Source organism: Peromyscus maniculatus, chromosome 6 (assembly GCF_049852395.1).
Source record: "Peromyscus maniculatus bairdii isolate BWxNUB_F1_BW_parent chromosome 6, HU_Pman_BW_mat_3.1, whole genome shotgun sequence".
Lineage (NCBI taxonomy): Eukaryota > Metazoa > Chordata > Mammalia > Rodentia > Cricetidae > Peromyscus > Peromyscus maniculatus.
In genome coordinates, this window is record NC_134857.1 from 108,885,240 (window position 1) to 108,911,283 (window position 26,044).

The 26,044-nt window shown below is 50.2% G+C and overlaps 1 protein-coding gene across 3 annotated transcripts; it reads left to right on the forward strand.

Annotated features, from left to right (window-relative positions):
- Window positions 1-5,746: 5,746 nt before the first annotated feature.
- Window positions 5,747-25,461, forward strand: Pitx2 (paired like homeodomain 2). Of its 3 annotated transcripts, XM_015993088.3 has the most exons (5): window positions 5,747-6,072; window positions 9,827-9,882; window positions 10,348-10,485; window positions 21,536-21,741; window positions 24,198-25,461. In XM_015993088.3, exons 2-5 carry the CDS (start codon window positions 9,837-9,839, stop codon window positions 24,759-24,761), a joined length of 954 nt encoding a protein of 317 aa, XP_015848574.1. In that variant the 5' UTR covers window positions 5,747-6,072; window positions 9,827-9,836; the 3' UTR covers window positions 24,762-25,461. The 3 variants fall into 3 exon arrangements, with proteins under 3 accessions (XP_015848574.1, XP_006970455.1, XP_006970454.1); XM_006970393.3 differs by lacking the exon at window positions 10,348-10,485 and having other exon boundaries at window positions 5,753-6,072; XM_006970392.3 differs by lacking the exons at window positions 5,747-6,072; window positions 9,827-9,882; window positions 10,348-10,485 and adding an exon at window positions 19,781-20,658.
- The last annotated feature ends 583 nt before the right edge of the window (window positions 25,462-26,044 follow it).

Sequence of the window (26,044 nt, forward strand, 5' to 3'; positions counted from 1 at the left end):
ACACACACACACACACACACACACACACACACACTTAAAATAATAAAGATTAAAATCTTAAAATTAAAAAAAGTTAAAATACCAAGTTACAAACCCAAAGGTCTTTTTTTTTTTCCTGTGATGGGCCCTCTCTATCACCAATGATCTGTTAACATTTTTCCCCCATCTAGTTCTACCTATGCTAAAAACTCAGTGATGACAAGAACCATGAAATAAAATTTGCATTCTAATGAAACGATCCTGAAATTATCCTGCATTGGACAGCAGCTTCACCTGTTCTCCCACAGTGCAGGCTCCTGGGAGCTCCTGCGTGGAATGCCTCTCTTAATGCCGATGGTAGCCAGAGTTGATGGAAGAAGCCCAAAATGAGAACAGATTCTTGGTGCCATCTAAATACCAGTATGCCGCATTGGCCCCTCCTTATTCGCAGCATGGTAAATAGTGCAGATGACCCCCGGCACACTTCACACATGTTCCAACTGCTTTGAGAAAGAAAAAGCAGGCGAGCAGCATCCGCGTTGAAATTAGGCAGACATTTCAGATTTCCATAGACAACCGAAAAGCTAACATCTGTTAGATTGCTCCCCCCCCACACACACCCACACACACCCCACCCCCGGTTTGAGGGCAGTCTGTGTTTAAGTCTTCCTATCTCTGAGTGTGTGCACACGGGCGGAGAGGGTGTAGCCTTCCATCCTCAAATCTGAAAAGATTGAGAGATTTCAGAGGGCCCAGATGTGCCAAAGGTCAGTGAGATCAATAGACAGGCCCTACCGCGGGAAGGAGAGGGGGGTCGGATGGAAACACTGTTGCAAAAGTGAAGCCACCCAGAGGTAAGGGAGTTTCTGAATAATTAAAAAGTTAAGAACAGCAAACTCGGTTGCCATGGGGGAAGGAGGTAGGGTAAGGGGGGGCGGGAAGCAGTTGATGTGGTAATTAACAATTTGGTGGGAGCCTGGGCAGGTCACCTCCTTTCTCAGATCAGAGCCCCATCAGAAATTCTTTCAAGTGTCCTTCTGCGTCGCCAAAGATGACAACAGCCAATCGATAAGTGCTTGAAATGAAAGGGGATGCTGGCGAGCCCCCAGGCTACAGATTTCCCACCGCCAGCCTTTTCTGAACTCCTGCAGCGGGCTTTGCACCGCCCCTCTTAAGACGAGTTACCTTTTATTCCTAGGCTGCTCCGGACGAAGGTGAATGCTCAGTTAGTTTATCTATTAAATGTCCGCGCTGGCTCCAGCTCTCAGATCGCGCCGCTGCGGTTCTCCCAGGCCTGCCGCGGGACCCCAACACCGGGGAAGCTTGGCCTGCAGATCCGAGGAGACCGGCACCTCTGGGGCAGGCCCGAGTCTCCCGCAGTACCGCTTCTGGGTTAGGACTGAAGGGTTCCAGACAGAGCAAAGGGCCAGGGACACTGCGGCCAATGGTGTTCACTTTTCCACTTCGTTTATTTACAAACACTAACCACAGAGCAAGACTGTACTGCAAAATTAAGGCTCGGACTCCGCGATTCAGAATTCTAGATACTGGTGTGCTGTCTTCTAGTATTCATCCTTCTCCTAATATGTCTTGATTTAACACAGCATTCCTCGGACGTTTTAATTAGGTAATTCATTAGTGAGTCAATACAGACTTTTATATATTCTTTTAGCTCAAGTGGTTAAGTACTAATTTCAAAATGATTATAAAAAAACAGGAATAGACAATGCATAATAATTTTAATTTATATGCAAATCAATCAGTTCATCTTAAATGCCTTTTTACAAACAACAATCACTATACTGTAGCATCAAAAACACTGGTCGAACCTCTCAGATAATTCGAAACAAGATCTGGATTGGGGAGAAAATTTAGAAGCACCAACAACAAATCAATAATTTGTGAGGCAGTTAAACGTCACTAGCCATTGGTATTTAAGTACTTGCTTGTTGTCAGATAAAGGAGCTGGGCAATTGCTGGCCAGTGCTGAAGGCTGGGGAAAGGAGATGGTAGCGTGTAGCCAGCCCATCACAACGGTTGAAAGGAATAGTATGCCTTTTCTAAATGCTGACTGGAATCAGTGAGTTGCCTGGGGTCACCCCATATCTGTCTTTGGTTTTGCCCTCTGTGATCACAGAGTGCTCCTCTTCTCAAAGCTTCCCATTTTCATTCCTACTCTGACAACCCTGTTGATTGCTTCAAAACACTGTTGCGGGGAAATAAAATTCAAAATCTCCCTAAAAATCATCTGAGTCTGTGGAGCCAGCACCCTCGTCCTGCGCTTAACGTCTTCCTTGTAGATGTCCTCTTCTCTCTCACCCCCACCCCCACCCAACCCCGTCCCCTTAAATCTGATCATCGAATGGTCACCAGAAACGATTGAAAGAAATAGTCCAGTGCCTTGCTTTGTATTATCTTTAGCTATAGCTCAAATTTGGGGGGGCGGGGGACAAAAGGGATATAAGCTTAAAGGCGTGGTGTACTGCTAAGACATACTGGAGGGTGCTTTTTTTTTTTAACTAGGAATTGCCAGGCACTGGAGTTGTTTATGTAAAAGTGTAACATCCTTGAAATTCACAGATACATAGGTCAGTGTCTCTGAAGCCCAGGCTCGCAGTCCAGACGACCTGGCCCTTAAGGAGCTAGTACCTTTGATGCTACAATCTTGTTTACATCTGCAAGACAGAGAATTGCTCGCTTGCCTTGGACACTCCCTCACTCCCTCTAGCCCCTTCTACTTCGAAGTAGCAGTCAGAATCTAAATACAATCACTGTGGCCCACTCTGGCGTTGCTGCTTTGACGAGGGGAAAGGAAGAAAAAGAAAAAAGAAAAAAAAAACTGAAATCCACGTCTTAAATCAGCTCAGTGGTTTGTTACCCACCCCTCCCCACCCCCAGCACCCTGCCTCCCTGCTGCATGCCTAATGTATTCCCTGGTGATTCTGAGCATTAATTAGTTGTTTAATGGGAGTATGACTAAAAATGTAAAAGAAGGATTAGGAGCGTGAAACGTATGTCCAGCTCCTTCCCCACACTCGAGGAGGGAATGAGAATCATTCTGGATCTTCTATTTCTCCAGGAGCCATTTGCATTTCCCACCAGCTGCTCACTTCAGCTGCACTGGTGCTGGGCGATGCTGAGGACCCAGCTCAGCACCGAGGGACAGCAGCCGCCTAGACCGGGGTTAACCAGGCAGGGTGGGGGAGACTCCCGACAGACAAGGGAGTGTGGAGCGTCCACTTCGCTTCCCGGAGCCCCTTCCCCCAGCCCTGGCTGCAAACCTCTGAATCCTGAAAGTGAGGAAAGAGTTGCCTGGGCAGAGATGTGCGCGGTTTTCTAGCGCAATTCCTTTCTTTTTTCTCTGGTCTCAGGCCAGTCTTGACTTTCACATTCTTGCCACTTTTCTGTGAGATCCTCTAGCCTCACAGCTCCTGGCCAGGCTGATCTACTACGAGCACCTCTTAATTTCTAAAATGCAAGGCAAGGGGCGGGGGAATCGAAGTGGGACATTAGCCCATTATTTAGAAGGGTGACCAGCCAGCAAAAATCGATGATGGGCAGAGATGAAAAATGTTGTCCAGGGCATATTCCAGTGAGGTGAGACCAGAGTTCAGTTGGAGGACTTGTTGAAGATATTAAGATATTTGGGTTTTTTTTTTTAATTATTTCAGAAGGCTCAGAAACAATGAGGAAACAAAAACAGAGATTGGCTTCCCCCCCCCCCTCTTTTAAATAGCACTGGGTTGCATTCCCATTGGGTAAGAAGAGAAAGTTTGAGTTTTCATGGATGTTACAAGGTTAGAGGTGGCTTAAAATGCAGATCTCTCGTCAGTTTTCTTCCAGGCTGAAGAGGCTAACTCTTTCCATAAAATGAGTCCATCTGTCGACTGTTAGCTGTTTCAAAGTGAAGGGATTTGGCACTCAAAACAAATTGAGCGAGTTTGTTTGCCTGTTTTTACTGCGAACACCAATGAACTGAAAACACGGAGTCATTCAAGAAAACATAGAACACGCTCCAGACAGCCCCCAAATTCAGAGAAAGCTCGGCATGTTTGCGGTAGCCCCTGGGTTAGCTTTCCTCCCGTCTACCTCCCCGTGAGCAGTCTTCAGAGGAGTCGTCGTCTTTTCCTCACGTTACATGAATCGGTGCGCTAAGTTAGGAAGAACAGTATGAATTTTAGAGGGAACTCTGTCTCCTACTAGGGAGCAAGGAGGAGCGAGCTTTAATGCCCGGTCTGATCGGGTTTTGTTCCCCAGCAAGGATTAACATTGGTGAGAAACCGCGAACCCATGGGGTAGAGCTGTTTTCTGATACCTTCCTAAAACATATATTGACAGGATGACCTTGAGATCGAAAGAAATTTGTCCCATATGCCTGGCAGACGCCTTCACACCTGGTCCTCCAGGCGAGTCATATTTATAGTCTTCCACCCAAAGGCAAGACCCGGGCAAAATATTCTGTTCGTTACCAAAATACAGGCACATTAGGAAATCAAAAAACATGAGGATTCAGAAGTAGGACATATTTTTGGAGTAGGAATGGCCCCCTTCGACCTTAAATACTCCAGACTTTTAAGAGCAAACGCTCACATGGGGGAAGCTTCCTCCTCCTTCCCCACCCCCATCCCATGCAATTTAATACCACTCTCAGTCAGGAACCTTAACCTCGTCATTTTAAAAAATGAGATATCCGTGACCCGGGGTGAACTTATTGAGTGTAGGTACTGCAGAGGAAATTCTAGACTCTGAGAGTCCCAGCCTTGAGCAGGAGATCCCATCCAGGACACTGGCAGGCCTGTGGCCCTCTCTACCTACTCTCTAACCGCGGGATCGCTGGGATCCACCAACCTTGACCTCAGACACGGTGCCCTAGCCGTGCCTGTACCACAATCCAGGCCTTCCTCTGATGATCTCTCTCTCTCTCTCTCTCTCTCTCTCTCTCTCTCTCTCTCTCTCTCTCTCTCTCTCTCTCTCTCTCTCTCTCTCTGTCGGTCCTCCCACCCTCTGCTCGCTCACCCCATTTTTCCAACTTCTCCACAACCATCTCCACCTCCCCACCGCATCCATCCACCCATCTCCACGGCTGCCCTCTGGATCTCTCCCTTCCCTCCCTCCCACAGCCCCTGCAGCCATTCTGTGCCGTAGCCGGGTCTCCTGCGCTCTGCAGGCCTGAAAGGAGGTCACGCTCGCACACTCACACCCACACTCCCGAAGCCTCAGCCGGATCCAACCAAGGCACACCGCCCTTTGTTTCATTTCGTGGGCCACTTTCCTGGTCCCTTCCTCAAAAGCAACCCAGATTTTGCTCCGTGCGCGCGGGTAGGTTGGCTGTCTCCCCAGGCCCTGGCCCTCCCACTCAGATTTAGAAGGGCCCCCGGCTTTGACGCGCGATCCTTTCCCGTCCCCTCCATCCTATCCTCTCTCTTCGCCGCCGCTTCCCCCCCCCCCCACTTCTTGAACCCCAGCTGAAGTGCTAGCTCCAGCCACTGAGCCAGCTCCTGTGGAAGCCTCCAGCCCTGGTGCTCCGCTGGCTCCCCCCTTCTCACTCCCCCCCACCAAACACACACCCGGTTCTGTCCCCGAACCGCAGCTACCCCGGCACGAGGGCCTCACTTCCCAGCCCTAGTCGCCCCTGCACGCTCCCCCCCCCCCGCCCCCCGCGCCCCGCGCCCCGCAGTGGCCCAAGCGCTGTGCTCGCTCCTTGCTCGCCCAGCGCACAACAGGCTCGGCCGCCCGCCCGCCCGCGCGCCACTGTGCACTGGAGTTTGGTGGAATCTCTGCTGACGTCACGTCACTCGGCACACGGAGTCGGAGCGGAGGGAAGAGAGAGAGGGATGAGCGCAAGGGAGGGGAGAGAGAGTGCGAGACCGAGCGAGAAAGCTGGAGCGCAGCAGACAGAAACTGCCCGCGCCCGCTAGCTTTCGCAGCCCCCCCTCTGCGTGGACCCTCTCGGAACTTGGCACCCTCGCGATCCGGCCGGTTCCCCCCAGGCCCGCTCCACGGCGCTGGCTGTGCAGCCCGAGCCTCCCCGCCGCCTGGCAGTCACCCTGGGAAGCGGTGGGACACGGAGACAGCCGCTCTCTCCGGTAGCGGGTAAGTGGAGGCCCTCTCGCCCACAGAGCTGTGAGATAATGCGAGTCTGGAAATTTGTTCCACTTTGGAGAACCTCCGCCCTGTGTGATTTGTGGCTCTCCCGGCTTGTTTCTCCCGAGGTAGCGCAGTTGGCAAACAGATCTTGCAGAGCCCTGCTCCGTTTCGTCCTCAGCGGCAGACACTAGAACAATCCTGCCGGGCGCTGAAGTCTAGGGGGAGCCTGACATGGCTGGCATTTAAAACGAGGCATCTTCCCTGAAATTTCGATGCCCACAGGATAGGGAGGAATCCTCCGACTGAGGATTAGCTGACCCAAGATAAAGAGCCGGCTACAAAGTTTCGGCTACTGGAATAGATTAGTCCCTTCCCATCATTACCCATTGGAAAAAAGAGATTCCATCTTAACTGGCAGTTAGTGACCTCTCAGGCCCAAGCGAATTACCTGGGAGCCAGGCCTAGATGCCAAGCCGGCACAATTACTTCGGATTATAAATCCTTTACATTGATCGCCAGTCAACTCCAATCTTGTACTTGAGGAGATGCATTTTAACTGGATGCTGGGAAGCAACTGTTTTTGCAACCGGTAACTAAGTAAAAAATGCCATTCCAAACAGGGGAAATACACTAATTTTTATTCCAATTTAATCACCGTCCCTAAACAATTTAAAAATCACACTGTACTAGGAGCTGGGACTTTTTTTTTCTGTTGTGTAGGAGTATTGTATTTTATTAAGGCAAATTAAAATGCGGGGAAACTTCTGTTATTATGAATTACAAAATAGGCATCCATACATTCTAAACTACTTACCGAACAAGTAATCTGATTTTAATAGGTCTCTTTGTATCCTTCTCAGACCAGTAATCACAACTAAAGATGTTTTAATCAAATGAACTAGCATTTGAAGGCAACTCCACTTAAAACGTATATACCAATCATTTCACAAAAACAAAGCTCATAACCAGAATGAATTGAGGATTTGTTTTCTTGTTGATGTGACTGAAAATGAGCACGGGATTTCTATAATCGAACTTTAGTTTAAAAAAAAAAAATGAAGTAGCTGCTTCACTTGTGGGATGTTTTGCTTTGCCTCAGCAAAACTACGCTTAAGTTGCTGCCTGCTTTGTCCTGGAAGTGGAGCACTGTTCCCCTTCTGATGCTCCAGAAGCCCAGATTCCACCGAGCTGTAGAGCTGGGCACATGCTAAAATACAGAGCTGTGTTAAAGTGGTGTCTTAATTTCCTTAAATGATTACCCACTGCAAATTAATTTACTGGCTAATCACACCAATTTAGTTCATTTAAAACATATGTCCTCGGTGCTTTTTATTTTTCAGCTTTCCATGAACGGCTGTGCTCTGGGATAAGAAAGTAAACGGGGAGCAGTGACATGGGGATTCTTTGGAATGATTAAAACTGTAGTTTCTTCTACTGTTTCATTCTTGTGTTTGCTCATCAGACATTGTTTTTAAGCAAGCTGCTCCGTTTCTTAGGGCTTGCCTGTCTGTCTGGCCAGAGCTGTGCTGTGCGTGCTAATTGCTGTGTAGTGCTTTTTAACATGATCATGATATAGAATGGAAGTTGACCCACACCAGATTGCTTGGCATATACATTCCAGCCAGAATGTGAACTTCTGGCATGAAAATAACTTCAAATCAGGGAACGTCTCCTATCTAAAATGTGGAGATTAGCCGTCGAAACCATTGTTGTAATCTGGCAGTGAAATTTGTCACACCTTAGCTGCCTTGATAGGGCAAGTTTAAGTATCAGCAGATAAGGCTTGAAGATCTCTCTTTTAAAAAAAAAATCCTCAGTTATTTAGACTGAACCCAGTTATTAGGCCTGGTAATTATATGGGGCATAAAATTAAAGTCTCAGAACCCAGGACTCCTGTTGGTGCAAAATGCATCTCAGAGTCCCAAGGAAGGACGTGTAGCAAGGACCTATGGAACACCGTCTTGATCTTCTTTTCATTCCTTAGGCTGAAGCCTACCCGGTCTTGAAGGTTGGCTTCCTATTGCTTTGTTTGGTCTTCAGCACCAAAGCTTGGGGGTGCGGGGAATGTGTAGTAACCGACTTTGTACCCAGGGATCAGGTCTTTCTTTTCGGTATATTTCAGTCCTTAAAAAAATAATAAATAAATAAATACAACTACACGCAGTTGCCATCTGCAATGCTGTGGCTACCGGCTAATAATGCAGCCAGTTCAGACATATAAAAAAAAAAAAAGATTATCGAAATGATGATGCCATGCAAATTTCCCCCGAAATTATCATAAGTAAACATTTGAAGTCTGGACTAATAAAATCCCATCTGTGTTACTTCATATCGAGTTAGTAGAAAGCTGTGATAATGAATTTTGTAATATCTCCCGAACAGACATCTCAATCAGGGACTAATCCTGTGATTTTACTGCAGAATCGCTAAATCTGGAGCCGCCAAACTGCTACTTCTGGGCCCACGGGTCCACGAGGATCGGCAGGGTCCCTCCCACCCCGGTGCTCACTAGCTGGTGGGGGGAACTGCGGGTGGCTCCCCACTCTTGGATCCCCAGGCCACCACACCGGGCGGCCCCTCTTTCCAGGCAGCGCGACCTTGGCCAGAGTCTCCTGGAGCTTGGGTTGCTCCAGGAGAGGCTGAGGAGTATGGAAATGCAACTCAGGCTAAAACTGGGCCCAGTGCTCCTAGGCCTGCCTCTGCTCCTCGACCAGCCTGGCAAAGCAGGCTGCCACCTCCAGCCCTGGGCTCCAGGAGAAATGGACCCTCCGCTTGCAGGCGTACCCTCGTTAGCAAGAGTCAGGAGCAGAGATTCAAGGGGCCCGAGAAGCGCAGCGCCTTCTTTTCTTTCTGGCCTTGAAAGCAACCCACTCCATCTAGCCCTCCGCCACCCACCTCTCCCGGTTTGCCTGTGGCAAAGAAAAGGGGCCGCCGCGTCAAAAGCTTGGCTGTCTGAGCTGCGGTTGGAAATTTGAAAAGGATCTAGCTTGCCTGAGACGGGGAAAGGCAGAGAGACTGGAGGAGCAGCCTCCCCAGTGCGTTGGGCTTGGCGGCCCCTCCAGAAACTCTTGCCCGGGTCTCCCGTCTTGTTCAGCCCATCGCGTATCTCAGCTCTACGATCTTAAATCATACTTTAGGGTAAATAAAAGGCTGGATGAGTATCTCCAGGGAAAAGTGTGGCTAAATATGGAAACGCGGCTCCTGGTGGATGAGAGGCCCTAATTCAGCTCGCTCCTGGAGCACCCTTGGCCGAGACTCCCTTCCTTTCAGAAATACAGAAAACGGGGGAAAGTTGCTCTGTGGGACGGGGCAAGCTGTTTTCTGGCCTTCTGCAAATGTTTGCTGAGCTCAAACTGACTAACACCTTATTGAATGGTGATCTCTCTAAAGAGAAGTCTATTCTACCCACCCCCAAATTGTGTATAAGCTTAAGGTTGTTCCCCGGCCTAGGCGCCCTTGAACGTAGCTTCTCCAGAAGCCCGCGGTTTTAATGGCTTCCTAACCTCTGGGCCTTTCCCCCCAGCAACTGGGGACGTAAATCCCTCAAGGTAAACATCGGTGGGAGTCCAGGATTCGAAGCTGGAAAGAGCTGCTCGGCTCCCAGAAGCTCTGGGGCGGCAGAAGCGCGCCTGACCCCCAGCACCTAGTAGGCTGTTAACGGGGGGAGTTGATCCTGACCTCCCCGCAAGTAGCCGCCTCTGGGCCTCCTGCTCCCGACGGCCTCCACTTCTCAAAGCCGTGCCTCTCTTCTGTTTTGCAGATAACGGGGAATGGAGACCAATTGTCGCAAACTAGTGTCGGCGTGTGTGCAATTAGGTAAGAGCCCACTTCTCCAGCCCGGGTCCTTGGAAGGGAGAACTGCGCCAAACTAGGGCGGTGGGGAAGGCACCGGCTCTGTAAGGAGGCCCCCCCCCCACAGCAGGAGCTTTCTCAGGGGCAGGGGGGTGTCTATGCAAAAAAAGAAACCAGTATAACACAGCCGCGGCCTGGTCTTTGGGGGGAGGTTTGGGCTCAGGTGAAGCAGCGAGGATGGCCCTGACACTCCTCCGGGCTGCCGGTCGAGTGGCCCAGGGACGGATCACCGTCCGCACTGGGTGTTGCCCGGGGTCCCCAGGGCTGGGCACAGCGATCGGTCCCTCTCTAATGGGGTCTTTGCTCTCTGTCCCTCTTTCTCCTCCGTCCCGCCTCGCCCCCTAACCCTGGCCCTCGCCCGGGGCTCCTTTCCGCCGCCCTCGGGCGTCCCCTGCCACCGCACGTGGGGCGGGCGCCCTCGCGGCCCAGGCGTGCAGCCCGCGGCCGTTGAATGTCTCTTCTCCAAAGACTCCGAAATCAAAAAGGTCGAGTTCACGGACTCTGCCGAGAGCCGGAAAGAGGCGGCCAGCAGCAAGCTGTTCCCGCGGCAGCATCCCGGCGCCAATGGTAAGGGGGAGGGCAGCGCAGGCCGCGCGCCGGGCTCCCGCCTCCGGGCCTCCGGGCCTCCGGTGGAGCGCAGGGCGGGCGAAGCCGCCGGAGCCGGTGTCCCCGCTGCAGACCTTAGACAATTGGCTTCTGGGTAGAACGCGGAGCAGCCGTCCCGGGGACTTTAATTCCTTTCCACAAATTATACTGCACTCCTGAGACCCAACACCTCTCCCTTTTCTCTCTCCCTGTGGTCTGATCCCCTGCGCACGCCCCAGCCTACCGCGACCGCTCCAGCTGGCGCGCAAAGTGGTCCAACAGCGACCTCTGTCGCTCGTCCGGCCCCACTGCACGCAGCACCACCAGGGCCCCTGAAAGCTCACAGCCATGCCCCACCCAGGCCTGTGGGTGCAGTTTGTCGCGTCCGGCAAGCGCTGTAAAGTTGGGTTGAAGGCTCGCTTCGGAGGGAGGGTCTGGGTTCGGACAACAGCCCTGCAGAGCCTGAGACTGCAACTGTGCGCAGCACACGAGGGCAGCTGCGGTGGTGAGCTTCTGTCAGAGAGACCCCCTGCTGTACTAACTACTGTGGGTTGGGCTTGGATAGTGTGGTTCCTTGGCTGGCTGATTTCATCCTACACCAGTCTGAAGACTTGGGCAAAAGCTTTAAAAAAAAAAAAAGTCTCCCACGCACAGCCAAGGCCTTGGAGAAATAGAAATTTGTCCTTAGATAATGTATATAAGAGATGAAGAGGCCTTCTTTTGGAAAACATGTAAAGTTCCAATTTACGGGGTTTTCTATTCTCCGGGTTTTCCAGGCTGCGTAATAAGTAAGTGCCCAACCTTAGGAGGTTGTTGACCTTTGATAGTGGGAGGAGATAAAACTCCCCACAGCCCTCGGCCCCTAACCCCCTCCTTCCGGATTAAAGTGTAAGGACACAATGTAATGTGTGCCAGAGGGGGTAATTTAGAACTCCCATGAAGTAAACAGAACGTATTACTAAGAAGAAGAAGAAGAAGAAAACACAAAAAAAAGCAAAGGCTTTCTCCGTGTTGCTGAGAGAAAAGCATCCTATGTTGAAATAAAACGTCTAAAACAAGCTGCAGCTTCGCCGCGGGACACTGCACACATCCTCAGTTGTCCTGCTGGGCCAGTTAAACGCTCACTTGTCCGGGATTAACCCCAAGGAGTTAAATAGGGGCAGTGTAGAGATAATGTCGGGTGATTTCTGTCATTAAGATTGTGTTAAATTCTTCTTCTGTTTGATAATCGGTCGTAAAAATAAATTATTAGACCGGAGAATGTTTGGGAAATGGTTAAAAATCAAGAGCAGCGATGACTCCCAGAGAGAATGCTTTGTGCAAGCTCGGCCTCGGCTCTGGCCGGACCAGGGCAGCTCGAAGGTGACTTCGCAGGGGGCGGGTGGGCAGTCCGCCTTGCAGAGGGCAAGTTACATCCTGCGGGCTTTGACCCGGGGACTCGACCCCCCACCCCCAACCCTGATTTCGTTGACCCAAAGAATTGTTTCTGAAGCTAGGTGGCCTGCTTTTGAGATAGCTGATCGACGCAGGACCCCTTCAAAGAGTCCTTGGTGGGATGAGGTCCTTGTTAGGCGGGCAGAATGCGGCCGGAGCCTACTGAGTCCAGTCCCCACTGTTAAGTGCCCTGGCATTCGCTTTTAATAATAGGAGAAAGAAAAGAAATAGAAAATGTTAAAAGGAGGAAGAGGAAGAGAAGAATGAGAGAGAGAGAGAGAGAGAGAGAGAGAGAGAGAATGAATAGCCTTTATTTGGAGGCCGGACTGTTCTAAAGCGTGTATGAAAGACTCCTCTTCTCACATTGCCAAAACATCTGTTTTTCTATCTATGGACCGATAGGAAAAATTGCTGTCCAAACACGTTTAATGACATTAATTTGATAGAGGCATGTAATGGGAAGAGATACTGAAAGCCTTGATTTTACTGGTCGTGTGTGTGTGTGTGTGTGTGTGTGTGTGTGTGTGTGTGTGTGTGTGTGTATTGATAGATTGGGGGGGGGGGAAGATGTCATACATGAGTAAGCAAAAGCCTCAGTCACTGCAGGAAGGTCATTAGAGTTAAGTACCTTTTAGATATTACAAAAATAATTTACAGAATATGCAAACTTCTGATTGGGATTTATTGTCTGTGCTTTAGGGGTTTCTTTTATTTTAAAATGGAAAACATGGTTTTAAGTGGCATGTGATGACAAAGAGAGAGCTCTGATGCTCAGGGATGACTCGTACCTCTCCTCCCTCAAACACCCACCACGGCTAGGTGTTCCTTAAGGGGGACCCCAGTTCGCATCCAACCTAAGCCAGGCTCCTTGATACCTACCATCAGGCTCAAATCTGGAAACTGGAGGCAGTGCAGGGGTGGAGAGGGGTTAGCAAAGTAGAGAGATGGCCTGGTCCCAGGAGAGGGAGGCATTTTGGCCGGTCCCTCAGAAAGGAGCAGAGGCCAGCTGAGGACTTCTCGGAGTTTTTTAGGAACTCTTAAAATGGTCTTGACCTTCAGGAAGAGAACAGTGTGCAGAACCTTTGGGAGTCGCTGCAGTAGAGTAGGGCAGAAGAGGCCCACAGCGCTGCCCGCCCGCTTGGCCTCAAAGCCTGTCCAGTTCGCCCTGTGACAGACGGCCAGCCCTTCACCCGCTTCCCCCTACCCCGCGCCACGCCATTAATTTTTAAATAGCTTTGACAGAATGGCTGGGCTGAAAGTATTCTGATCGCACCAAGTCCCAGATTTTCCCTGGCCTAGGAAGGAAACTCTAGGGTCCCTCCCCATATCCTGGGTCCCCACACACCCCGTCTCCCGGGGTGCCAGCTCAATCTTTTGGAGGATGTGGGTAAACTCTGGCCCTCGAATGGGCACGGCTTCCTTCTTGGGTCCCCCCCACTCACATTATTAGAAAATGCTGGCGAAGCTCGAGCTATGTGGACTTCTAACGTAGCCACAAACGCCAACGGTTCGGTTTCCCTTCGCCACTATGAAGCCCCTTTAAACGGGAGGCCTAAGGAGAGCCATTTAAACCAGCGGGTCGCAAATGCAAAATGGTGGTGCCTGGGGCAGGGATCTGAGCCCTGAGAAAGTGGAGAGAGATCTTGGCTGTGACGAGGAGGCAAGGTACAGGTGCTAGCTGAAGGAGATCTGAGCCTTGAAAAAGCAAAGCGACCGGAGAGCTGGGTGGTGGCAGTTATCTGTTTTCTTTTCCCCCCCACTGGACACCACCTCCACCACCATTAAACCTGCAGCGTGCTGGCAAGAAGCGGCCTCTCTGCCAGTGGTTTCCAACCCCCAGCCCCAGCGGGAAATAGTACCAGCTGTCCAGGTAGTTCGTCCCTGATGACCGGTGGCAAGCGTTCTTTGCAGGTGGCGTTCCTTCCGGCCGCCTCCATTCTCACTCAAAGTTTCTTTAGCTCGCTTAGGCTGTGGCTCGGCACAGGCTGCTGTTAATATATGCAGCAGTTGTTAGCGCGACTCCGGGGAAAAGGAAATGTATAACGAAAGCTTATTCGTGAGCAGGAATATACTAATGGAACAATCTGATGTCTTCTTAATCCTATGTAAAAAGCTTTGTCGTCTTCCTAATATTGACTGAATGGGTAATTAATGGCTCTTCATCTAGGCGAATACCCTGTAATCCAAGATAGGCAAAAGACAACAAGCCCAAGTTAGAAGACAAAAGGCCCAACTGCAGCCGCAGGCCCCTCCCCGGGGACTCCAACCGGGAAAGTTTCTTCCCCTGGGAAAGAAGGCAGGGGTGGGAGACAAGGACCCAATTCTTTCTGAACTTCGCTAACCACCGCGCTAGACCGCTCAGCTCTCCAGAATGCAGCTTTGCTTTCTCCGGCTCTTTTCTCTTTCTTCTGAACTTCTTTAAGATGCACCCATCCAAAAGCCATCCAAAGATCACCCACCCCCAGATGGATTAATGACCCACGTGCGACACAAAAAGGCCCCTAAAAAGCCTCAACAGGACACTCCCTCCTTTTACAAACCAGTGCCTAGAGTCCATTAAGACTAAAGCAGTTGAGGCGTAGGGAAGAACATACTGGAACACGCTCATGCACAAGTGTGTGCGTGTGTGGAGGAACCATCAGGAGTGATGGCGTCCTCCACGTCTTTGTGAGGATCTGACACGGAGTGCCCAAGATTCTCCCAGCATGTTTTGAACGGGCTGACATTTTAATTTAAACCTTTAGAGTAATACATTACGAAGGTTACTACAATGAGGTGGGTTCCTTTTTTTTTTTTTTTTTTTTTTGTCAGCTGACAGCTTTTAAAATATTATTTCGCTAGGGAAATAAAAGCTTCATCTCAGATTATAGGTGGGTATTTTTGGATTTATGTGATTTATGGTCACCATGGCAACTAATGCTGTATGTTAGCTACCAGCATGTCTGGGAGAGGAAAAAAAAAAAAAACAGAAAAAAAGGGGGAGAGGGAGAGAAAGGAAAAGGAGGAGAACATGAGCTGGAGAGAGAGGATTGGTTTAATCCAATTATTTTTTTTAAGTGACTTCAGTTAGCGGCTCGCACTTCCCAGTCTCCAAACCTGGATATGTCTATATTTATTTTCATGTTCCTTCTCTTCCCGGCGGCCTTGCTCTCCTCAGCTTCCCTCTCCTCCTCTCCCCTCTCTCCCTTTCTTGTCTCCCTCTCTCTCTCTTCTCCACACCCCTACGTCACATTTAAGTATACCGATCTCATGGCCCAGTCAAGTGGTGCTTTCTAGAAATTAAATGAGTGCCTAGTAAACCTGCCATGCTCAGGGGCAAACATGTGAGGGGACATTAGCTGTTCCTGGGTTAGACATGCCAGCACCCCCTTCCTCCCACTTTCTTCCGCTTTTCTCACTGGGCAGTGGGGGATACCTCTCAGTGGCACCCTGATACCTCCCTAGGCTGTCACCCCAAACCACTTCAAGAGGACGAACAGTTAGACTGGGAGGTAGCGGGATGTTTTCATGGGGCTGCAATGGTAGTTCATCTTCAGCCTTCTGCTTTTACAACAGAACTCTCCTCTCTGACAAACCTGAACTTCTTGTTGTGTTTAGGGAACGAGAAAAATCATCCACTCTGAAGCTTTTAATTTGGGGAGGGGTGGTCACTTTCATGGGAGGGGGGATCTTTTCAAGCCTGGTGTCTAAAAACAAAGCCCTCTCAGTTGAAAGGGAATAAAGGTCACTTCTCTGGGTACAGTGCCAGGATGCCTCTGACCTCTGTGCCCAACACTACCCACCCACACAGTCACTGCCCATCCTGTGGCCAAGTCCTGGCCAGGCCTAGTCCTTGAGACACCTGCGGGGGCTATACACACCCCTCCTGATGACCTGGCAGTTCAGGGAGACCTCTAATTGAGCCATCTTCCAGGGGCGTTCTGAGGGCAGAATCTTTACAAAATTGGAGGATTGACTATTCAGTCTCAGCCCATACCATAACCACCAAAAGGGACTGCCCAGACCTACTGCTCACCGGGATGGGGATGGGATGGCTCCAGGGACTTTGCTCAACTAACACTAAAGAGTGTGAAATTAAATAAGACTTTAAGACGGGTCATCAATCAGTGGCAAATACCAGCTCAAAACGCGCCTGACCTTGTGTCACGGACCTCCCTCCTGGAGGGTCTTTCTCAGAAGGAGTAAGCAAGAAACCCCAACTGATGGGGCTGCGAGTGTCTCCTAACAGGAGGCTTCCTTTCCTTGGGTCCAAGGAGGACACAAGACAGAGCCCAGGCTCCCTCACTCCCCTTTACTTTTTTCTTTTTCTTTCTTTTCCTTTTTTTTTGTTTGTTTCTTGAATAGAAAACTTCTTTGATGATGGCTGAAGTCACCATCATTTCTAGAGTCAAGAGCGTGGGTTCACAGTAGTACTGAACGCACTGAACGTGTGATTTGACTATCCTACCTCTTCTTGGTCTAAGTCACCGGTGACTGTCCACAAATCTCAAGCTGATTACAACTCCAAAACTTGGTCACCACCCGCAAGTCTCCACTGCAAAGCATTTCTTGGTCTCCATCACACACCTCCACAACCTATTCTGGCATGAACCCTTTGGGTCCTGGGAAGGTGACATCCTATCAGAACTGCTTGGCATATATAAAGCAAGTAGGACAGGGTCCATTGACTGTGAAAAATATTTTTAAATACATTTGAATCAGTTGTTTGTGTATATGTGTGCTCATGTACATACATGCGTGTGTGTGAACAGATGTATACATGAATATACCTCAATGATGTGCGATTGTTTTTACTTTAATCAGTATTCTCTAAATGCTGCTTGGATGCCTTTATTCTCTTGACATTAATAATTCCACACAATCTAAAGTTTTTATCTGTTTAGACTTGGCTGTCTGTACATCTGCATCTTTCCAAAATCTCCCATAATTTGGCACTATGAGGAAAAACCACTTACCCTTGGGTTTTCCATCCATTTGGGGGTCTAGTTGAGGCAGGGTGTGTGTGTGTGTGTGTGTGTGTGTGTTTCTATATAATGTTCTACCAGAGGAGTGGAACCACCAGAGCATAAGCTGAAAGTCTCTGGGTTGAATGCAAGATGATGTTGGAAATCTATATGGCTCTTTGCACCTTCTCAGTTTTACAGAAAAATAAGTCTTCAAAAAGGTCCCCAGCCTCAAAAACAAACAAATCAACAACAACAAAAACAACTGTTTTTTGACACTTCAGGATTCAAATCTTAAGGCAAAAGAGAGTATGCCCATCAAAGTAGAGAATCTTTCATTCTTGATGCAGTGGAGTCTATCATGAAATGAAGCATTAATGGGCTGTTGTATCGTGATACCCACAGTTATGATGGGGTTTAAAAGAAGAAACTAGAATATGATTAGTAAACATATTGGGCAGAAAAGATTCATATTGACTTAGTTATAGGTCATTTGCTGGCAAGTGCACGGGAGAAAAATATTTACTTTACACATATACTTTATGATCTTGAGGGAATTAGAGGAAATTCAATAAGAAAATGGCTAGAAACATTTAAAACCCTTATTTAAAAGACTTAAGCAAATTAGAGTCTTATCAGATAAAACCCACTACAAATGTAAGAACATTGTCTTCAGTGAAACGCTGTGGGGTCTGAGAAGGAGATTGGCCCGCCAAATCTCAGGGATAAAATGCGTCATTTAAGCACCAGATAATGAGTAGAATGTAAATTAATTTAACCTTCTTTACCAACAGGCTGCTGGTGTAATGTGTATAATTTAGTGATAAGGTTGCAGGACCTAATATAGCTGGATGTATGAGTCTCAGTTAACGCAGCCCTGCCACAAGGGCTTGTGTTCTGCTCTGAGCAGGTGTGTGTGTGTGTGTGTGTGTGTGTGTGTGTGTGTGTGTTTGTGTGTGGGCAGGACAGGATGAGGCAGAATAAATGGTTAGAAACCAAGAATGCTGACCTAAAGCTTATGAAGAAATGTCTCCTAGTAGACAGATTCTCAAAATGGAATGACAGTGGTGTGACGAGACTGGAAATAATTCTCGTGTTGGTCCTTTGGATGGTCTTGAGTATTTAAGATGGGAAGAATTGTTGATAGCATGGGGGGGGGGGGGTTAAGGGTAGAAGAGAGACAAATGTTATAAATATATCTGTAGTCAGTTTCATCTGCTTAGTGCCAGGCTAAGTTCCCCAACCTTGTGAATAAGGGCTAGGAGGGAATCTGCTGAAGATTCCTTATACTGGCTGGCGTTGCAAATCATTGACTGTAATGTCAAACAAATTATGCTCAGGGATGATAACACTAACTCCAGGGTAAAACAATCACCAATGCAGAAACCGGGGGAGAGGGATAGGTTTGCTTTGTGTTCTTTAGCTGACCTAGGCTGGGGGACAAAAGGTGGTGTGTGTGTGTGTGTGTGTGTGTGTGTGTGTGTGTGTGTGTGTGTGTGTGTGTGTGTGACTAGATCTCAAGCCCAGAACCTCCTGAGAGCTAGGTAAGAGCTCCAACACTGAGCAGACTCCTCCCTTCTAGTCCCACAAAGAATTTAGAGAAAAAAAAATTATTTTGAATGTGTTTGAATTTTTTGCTTTGGAACTTATATTTCCTTTGGAATAATGCTGCACCGTGCTGATGCCTCCCCGCGTGACCTATTTTGTTTTATACAAATGAAAAAAACTTTGCTTGTCCTGGTTGGGCAGTCCTCTAGGCTGCACCCCCCCTTCTCCCCTCTCCCCCCCACCCCAGCACAAACCTACTGTTTCTGTCTACTCCTTGAGCTCCCTAGGAAAAGAAAATGACTGTTAAAAATCATCCTTGAAATTGGTCATTTGGCAACGTCCTTAATTGTATGGAAATTCATTAAGGCATATTTTCTATATAATTAGCTCAAGGTTGTTGATTCTACGGGCTAAAGCCTGGATTTGAATCTGATTGATAATAAAGTAAACAAGGGAGTCGAATTTAAAGCATAGCTCTCTCTGGCTAGGACGAACTTAATACAGTGTACAAGGAATTTGAAAGATCTAGGATGTGTCTTAATCAACGTTAAGCAGAATGGATAAGCTTTCAGCATTTCGAAAGCGCTGGGTTAGGGTTTCTACTCTATTGTGAGTTTTCTGTCTGGGGACTAATAAGCATTACAGAGGACGTGATTTGAGGCGACTTTTTATTCATGTATAAATCCAGAGTGAACCACCAAGCAGTTGTTCGACTAAAGTCAAGGTAATTTCCTTTTGACGGGTCCATTTTCTTCTCGATTTCTAATTTATTAGCCTGCCTTTTCAAGACTCTGTCTTCTTTGCAATTAAAGTAAAGCTTCCTCAGATTAGCGCGACATTCACCCGACAGGCGAACGGGGTGGGGGGCGGAATTAAGATGGGGAAAGGTGATTTGCTGGTGTTTTTAACTTCATAGCTTTAGGTAGCACATCTCCTTTCTGTCCTGGCCCGGGGTGTGGGGGAACTCTGGTCTAGAAATGGATGTGGTGAGACACAAAAGGAAGAGAAAAGGGGGTGCTTGCTGAACCTTGTACCTTTTGGTCCTCGACTTTTCTTTTTTCCCCAGCCCTCCGACCCCAAGCCTCCTCTCTCCACCTTCCAGCCCTAACCAAAAGCCGGGTTGCCTTTGGCCGGGCGGGAGCAGAATTCCCAGGAGCGCGCCTGTGTAGACCCGGTGGGCACAGCCTGGAATTAGTTGGGCCTCGCACTGCTGATAGGTGCAGACAGAACCATCCCTCTGCCGCGGCTCAGGGCCTCGCGATTGGTGTGGAGCCACGTCACTCCGACCCCGAGAAGGGTCTGGGAGGAGGCGGAGGCGGGGAGAGCTGGGGAGGGCCGCCGCAGAGTGACGTCTCGCCACCAGGAAGCCCGCCTCTGGTTTTAAGATGTTAGGCCAACAGGGAAACACGGAGCCACAGATCTTGTCCGTCGCTCGCCGGGGTGTCTGGAGCTGAGCTGCGGCGGGAGCCCGGCTCCAGCTCGACGGCCCGAGGGGGGTGTGCGTGCGCGCCGCGGAGGGTGTGCTCGGAGGCCCGCGCCGTGGCCGTGGCGGCTGCAGCCGCCGCGGGGGATCTAATATCAGCTACCTGTCCCTGTCACTCTTGACACATCGCTGTCAGGGCTGCAGCGCGGGGGGCGGGCAGAGCGCGCCCGTAACTGTCCTTATTGGAGGGGTATCTGGGGGAGGGAGGGAGGCAAGAGAAGGGTCTTTGCCCATTCTTGTTTCGCTTTGGATCGTGGAAGTCGGCTCCCTTAAGAGGCTCGCAGCGGCTCCCTCCTGCCCACGTCCCCAAGTCTCCGTTGACCCCCCTGACTTTCGGCTGCCGAACACTTTTGGCTGGAGCCTGCAGCTGGAGAAGACGGGGGGAACTTGGCTGGAGGACTCGGCAGGGGTTGCGTCCCCTATCTCTGCCGTCTCGGCTAACACGGGGACACTCGGCGTCTAGAGTGCCACCCAGAACCGGCGGCCACCGGGGCTCGGCGGGCGGTAGCCCGGGACTCATAGCGTGCCGCACTCCCTCGTCCATGAACTGCATGAAAGGCCCGCTGCCCTTGGAGCACCGAGCAGCCGGGACTAAGCTGTCGGCCGCCTCCTCACCCTTCTGTCACCATCCCCAGGCGTTAGCCATGGCTTCGGTCCTGGCCCCTGGTCAGCCCCGCTCCCTGGACTCCTCCAAACACAGACTGGAGGTGCACACCATCTCCGACACTTCCAGCCCTGAAGCCTCAGGTAAGGCGCCGCGCTGCCCCACGGACACTTGAGCGCAGCCCCCCGGCGCCTCCTGGTCCTCTTGATCCCCGAGGAAGTCGCCCCCTCCTGGGGGAGGCGTGGTGGGAGTGGTCGTTCTGTGAGCTCAACGCAGAACTTCCGGGAGCCGTAATTCTAGTGACCCTGTCCCTTCCATTCGGTCCCCCACCGACTTGGTTCCTGTGGCGAGAGTAATCCGGCACACGCCACCGTGTCTACCTTGGGTTTTTTTCAGGTCACAAATGCCTCAGCATTTAGATCCAAGGACGTTCAGGGGCCGCCCCACCTCTACCCCTATTCTCTTGTTGGCCTTTACCTCCCAAGGAGCCTCCCTCCTTTAAAAAGTATTTCTGAAACTGCTTAGAAAGGCCCTTGGCAACGAGACCTAACCCCCCACCCGGTGAAGAGCTGGCCAACCTGGATTCCTACCTGTATCCCAACATCCACCTTCCTAGCCTTCCAAAACAGTGAGGAAATCTGAGGTTTTGGGGGGTGTTGTCTGTAAACCACGCACATGTGCGTGTCTTGAAAGATGTGTCTTCTCAGGGCTGTATGCTTGCGAGCAAAGGCTATAAAAACGAGTGTACCGCCTCAGTGAGATAAACGTGTAAATAAAACGTGCGGCGCTGGGGGAGGGGAGGAAACGGGGCGCACACACCCACACTTCCACTGCTCACCCCCAGACGCAGCGCTCCCTATGGAACTGAGTCGCCGGGCACAGCCCTGTCCCCATCCAGCAGCCGGGCTCCCGGTGCCATCTCTGCCACCCGACCCGGTTAGGAGCTCACGTTTTGCAAGCGGGAACCTAACCGAAACTGTGTGTGTTTCTTTTTTGTTCTGTTTTGTTTTGCTGTTTCAGAGAAAGATAAGGGCCAGCAGGGAAAGAATGAGGATGTGGGAGCCGAGGACCCCTCCAAGAAGAAGCGGCAACGCCGGCAGAGGACTCATTTCACTAGCCAGCAGCTGCAGGAGCTGGAAGCCACTTTCCAGAGAAACCGCTACCCAGACATGTCCACTCGCGAAGAAATCGCCGTGTGGACCAACCTTACGGAAGCCCGAGTCCGGGTAGGAACCAGCACCCAGTCTGGGAGAACTGAGGGGAAGGCCTTAGCTTCAGACCCTGCAGCGCGGGGGTGGCGGTGGAAGTGGTGGGTGCAAGGGCAGCTGGGCGCCGGTGGGAAGCAGCTTTACAAGCAGCCAAGGCCGGAGGCTTCCAGGCGGCAAGTGTGCCCGGGGTTACGGCTCCCGGTTCCCAGACGGAGCGGCTGGCCTGGCGCAGGCGCCGAGAGCCTCACCCGCTCTCTGCCGGGCCACCCGGCTCCCTCCCAAGCTGAGCCGCGCGGGCATTCCTCAGCAAAGGGCATTGTGTTCCCGGCTTGCCGTCGCCAGGCGAGCGCCAATAAAATCCCTCCCCGCCAGGAGCTGTGAACAGGCTCCAACCTGTGCGCCTAGAACAAGAAAACCCTCCAGAAACACGCAAGGGTTGGCCTCACTGGAGAACCTTCGCGCCCAGCCGGGCCCAGCCTTTTCTCTCCGCGGCTAGCAAGAGTTGCTCCCAGGTCTTTTCCGGGGCGGGTTTTTCCAGCCATTCAGATTTCTCTCACACTCAACTACCTAGTTTTGTAATCCTTGGAAGTAACGACTGTACTGCTAGCACTTTTAGAAAGAAAGGAGAAGAAAGACGGTTTAATTTGGTTTATTTATCTTCTCGAGGAAGTTCAGCTCTTTGAAGGCTGTACTCAACATCCCTCCCTTAATTATAGTTATAGATTTATAAAGAGAGCTTACCTTTACTCTGTAGCAAATCTGCTCCTTTACGGACTGGAAAAAAAAAAAAAAAGCTTAAATAAATTACCCGGTAGCAGTATCCTGGTTTAACGCCGGTCGGTGGGAATTTCCAAAATTGTTAAGATTCTGAAAGAGGAAAAATGGAACCCAGAAAACTCCAGAGATCGCTGTTTTATAAAACGCAGTCTGTGTAGAAGAAAGAAAGGGGGGGGAAAGAAGGGGGAGCAAAAAGAAAAAGAATATTAAACTACAACGAAAATAAAAACTACAGTGTATTCCCAAAGCCAAGAGAAGGAAGACACTGAGCGCGGCACGGCTGCTGGCTAGTGGCTGTGCCGGCTGATAAAGGAGCCGGGAAGCAGCGGAGAGTGGTTTTAGTTTAACTGCGGGAGCCAGCGCTCGTGCTGGGCCCGCGTGGTTTTGAGCAAGGTCAGTCTTTCTCTAGCTTTCTTTCGCATCAGGGAACGATGGGCCTTGCACGTATTCTCCTCGCCTGGTCAAAGTTTAGAAGGCCTGGAGTAGAAATGACAAGTGATTAAAATAAAGACACAATTTGTCTTTCACTGAAATCCCCGGGGAGAGCCCTCCCACCCCACCCGCTTCTCTGCGGCCCCGTTCCTCGGCAGCGGGTGCTTGTTCCACTTGCAGGAGCTCTCCCTTGTTCAGCCAAGTGCGTGAGGCTTGCTTTTTATAGCAATCGAGTGCAAAGAGGAAGGGGGAGAGAAAAAAAAAAGGAAATCAAGAATGAAAGGAAAAAGAAAAAAAAAAGCGGATTAGACGGCTGGGCGCGACGGAGATGTGTAATGTGAAACATCACCAGTGTCAGCTCTGAGCTGCTGGGCCAGGCCTCGCTCCAATACACAAAAGCCGCTGTCTGGGGGCGACTGGTGGGCCCGGTGTGGATTGGAAGAGGGGTTGTGGCGGGGCCACCGGACGCGGGGTTGGGGGCTGGCCAGCTGGAGTAGCCTCCCGCAAAGCCGAACGAACGACTGCACTGGTCCTGTCCCGAGCTGAGCCGGTAGCTGGCGAGGCCTGGGTGGGAGTGGGACGGTACAGAACAAAACGGAGGGAGGTGGAGGGCTGTGGACAGGCTGGTTCCGGATTCCCAGTTTGCCCAGCTCCTGGAATTTCACGAGCAGACGAGGAGGTGGGCTTTTTTGCCTTTTATTTGGTTGTTTTTCTAGGAAAGAAAGGGTGTCGCATCCGGGTCCTAGCGCGTTGGTTGGGTGGGGGTGGGGGTGGGGGGCGAGCATGGAGGTGCTGGGGGGGAGGGAGGGGTTGTGTGGGAGGAGAGTGGGTGCCCTCTCAGTGCCTCAGGTCCTCATCGCTGGATCTGTGGCTTTGGAACGGAAGCAAGTTTGCAGGGTCCGGGAATGGCCCTGTTTGTTTTGCAGTGTGTTTGGACCCCAGGTAGGGCCTAGGTTGGGGGGGATCGAGCGACCGGTAGGCAGTCAGGCGTTCCACCGGGCATTGCGGCACAGGTCAGGGCCCAGGCTCTCGAGCTGCAGAGAACCAGGCCTCGGAGCTTTACCAAGGCCTGGGACAAGCGCCAGCCAGTACTGTTTTCACTATTCTCAGTGGCTTGTAGACCGCAGGGACGGACGCGGGGCAGGCAGCAAGAGTGTGACCCGGGTTGGCCTCTGGCACTCTGTGTGTACGAGGTGTTTTTGTTTTTTTTTAACTAATCATTGTCTCTGTGTCCCCCGTCTCACCCCTTATCCCCACTACCCCAGGTTTGGTTCAAGAATCGCCGGGCCAAGTGGAGGAAGCGCGAGCGCAACCAGCAGGCCGAGCTGTGCAAGAACGGCTTCGGGCCGCAGTTCAACGGGCTCATGCAACCCTACGACGACATGTACCCCGGCTACTCCTACAACAACTGGGCCGCCAAGGGCCTCACGTCGGCGTCCCTGTCCACCAAGAGCTTCCCCTTCTTCAACTCGATGAACGTCAACCCCCTGTCGTCGCAGAGCATGTTCTCCCCGCCCAACTCCATCTCCTCCATGAGTATGTCGTCCAGCATGGTGCCCTCCGCGGTGACCGGCGTCCCGGGCTCCAGCCTCAATAGCCTGAATAACTTGAACAACCTGAGCAGCCCGTCGCTGAATTCCGCGGTGCCGACGCCCGCCTGTCCTTACGCGCCGCCGACTCCTCCGTACGTTTATAGGGACACTTGTAACTCGAGCCTGGCCAGCCTGAGACTGAAAGCGAAGCAGCACTCGAGCTTCGGCTACGCCAGCGTGCAGAACCCGGCCTCCAACCTGAGTGCTTGCCAGTACGCAGTCGACCGGCCGGTGTGAACCGCGCCCGGGGCGCGGGGATCCGAGGACTGTCGGAGGGGGCAACTCTGCCCCCAGAAAGACTGAGAATTGTGCTAGAAGGTCGTGTGCACTACGGAAGGGAAGAGGAAAAAGGAGATAGCCGGAGGAAAAGAAACCACTGAATTCAAAAAGAGGGCGCCTTTGATTTCAAAGGAACGCCCCCCAAGGGTCTGACATCTTTCGCTAAAAGTTATTTCCAACAGTTGCGAGAAGGCGCACACCAACAAATGTTTGACTGGATATGACATTTTAACATTACTATAAGCTTGTTATTTTTTAAGTTTAGCATTGTTAACATTAAAATGACTGAAAGGATGTATATATATCGAAATGTCAAATTAATTTTATAAAAGCAGTTGTTAGTACTATCACGACAGTGTTTTTAAAGTCTAGGCTTTAAAAGAAAGCATGTTATACAGAATCGGCTAGAATTTTCGCTTGCGAGCAAAGGAATGTATATACTAAATGCCACACTGTATGTTTCTAACATATTATTATTATAAAAAAATGTGTGAATATAAGTTCTAGAATAGTTTCTCTGGTGGATGCATTGTCTCTGAAACTGCTATGTACAACTCTCCTGTGTATAACATTTCGTACGATATTATCGTTTTACTTTTCAGCAAATATGAAAAAAAATGTGTTTTATTTCTTGGGAGTAAAATATACTGCATACAAATTGGTGTGGATTCTTTCTCCCTTTCTCTGTCACCTGGCCAGGGTGCCTCAGTCACTGCCTCCTAAACAAACCAGTTTCCTCCGCCTGCCTCTTCAAACATACAGGGCAGTATTTAAATTCAATAGAAATAGATTCCAGCCATTCGCTGGAAACTAAGAGGAAAAGGAGGGTGCTGAGGAGGTGGGGGAGCCAACGTGTTGTGTGTCTCTGATTTTTTTTTTTTTTTTTTTTTGGCCTAACTCCATAAGATGCCATTGTTGTTAACAAATAATACCAGAGAAAGAAGAAAGGTGAAAGAAATTTTGAAGTATGCCAACCAGCTTGGAATGATTCCTAAGCTCACTCAGTCAGAGGGGAAACCACACCTCCAGCCAACTGTTCCGGAGAAATATGGGAGTGTGTACATATATACAGTTTACACACATAAACTTCTTAGAAGGGACACATCTATAATAAATTTACAAGGAAACACCTTCAGTTCAAAATATTTAGGCCTCCACGTTTATCTCTGAGGCTTAAGTAGAGAGATCCTTCATTTATATTGTATTACTATTTCCAAGTCCTTTGGAGACATGGAAAGAAA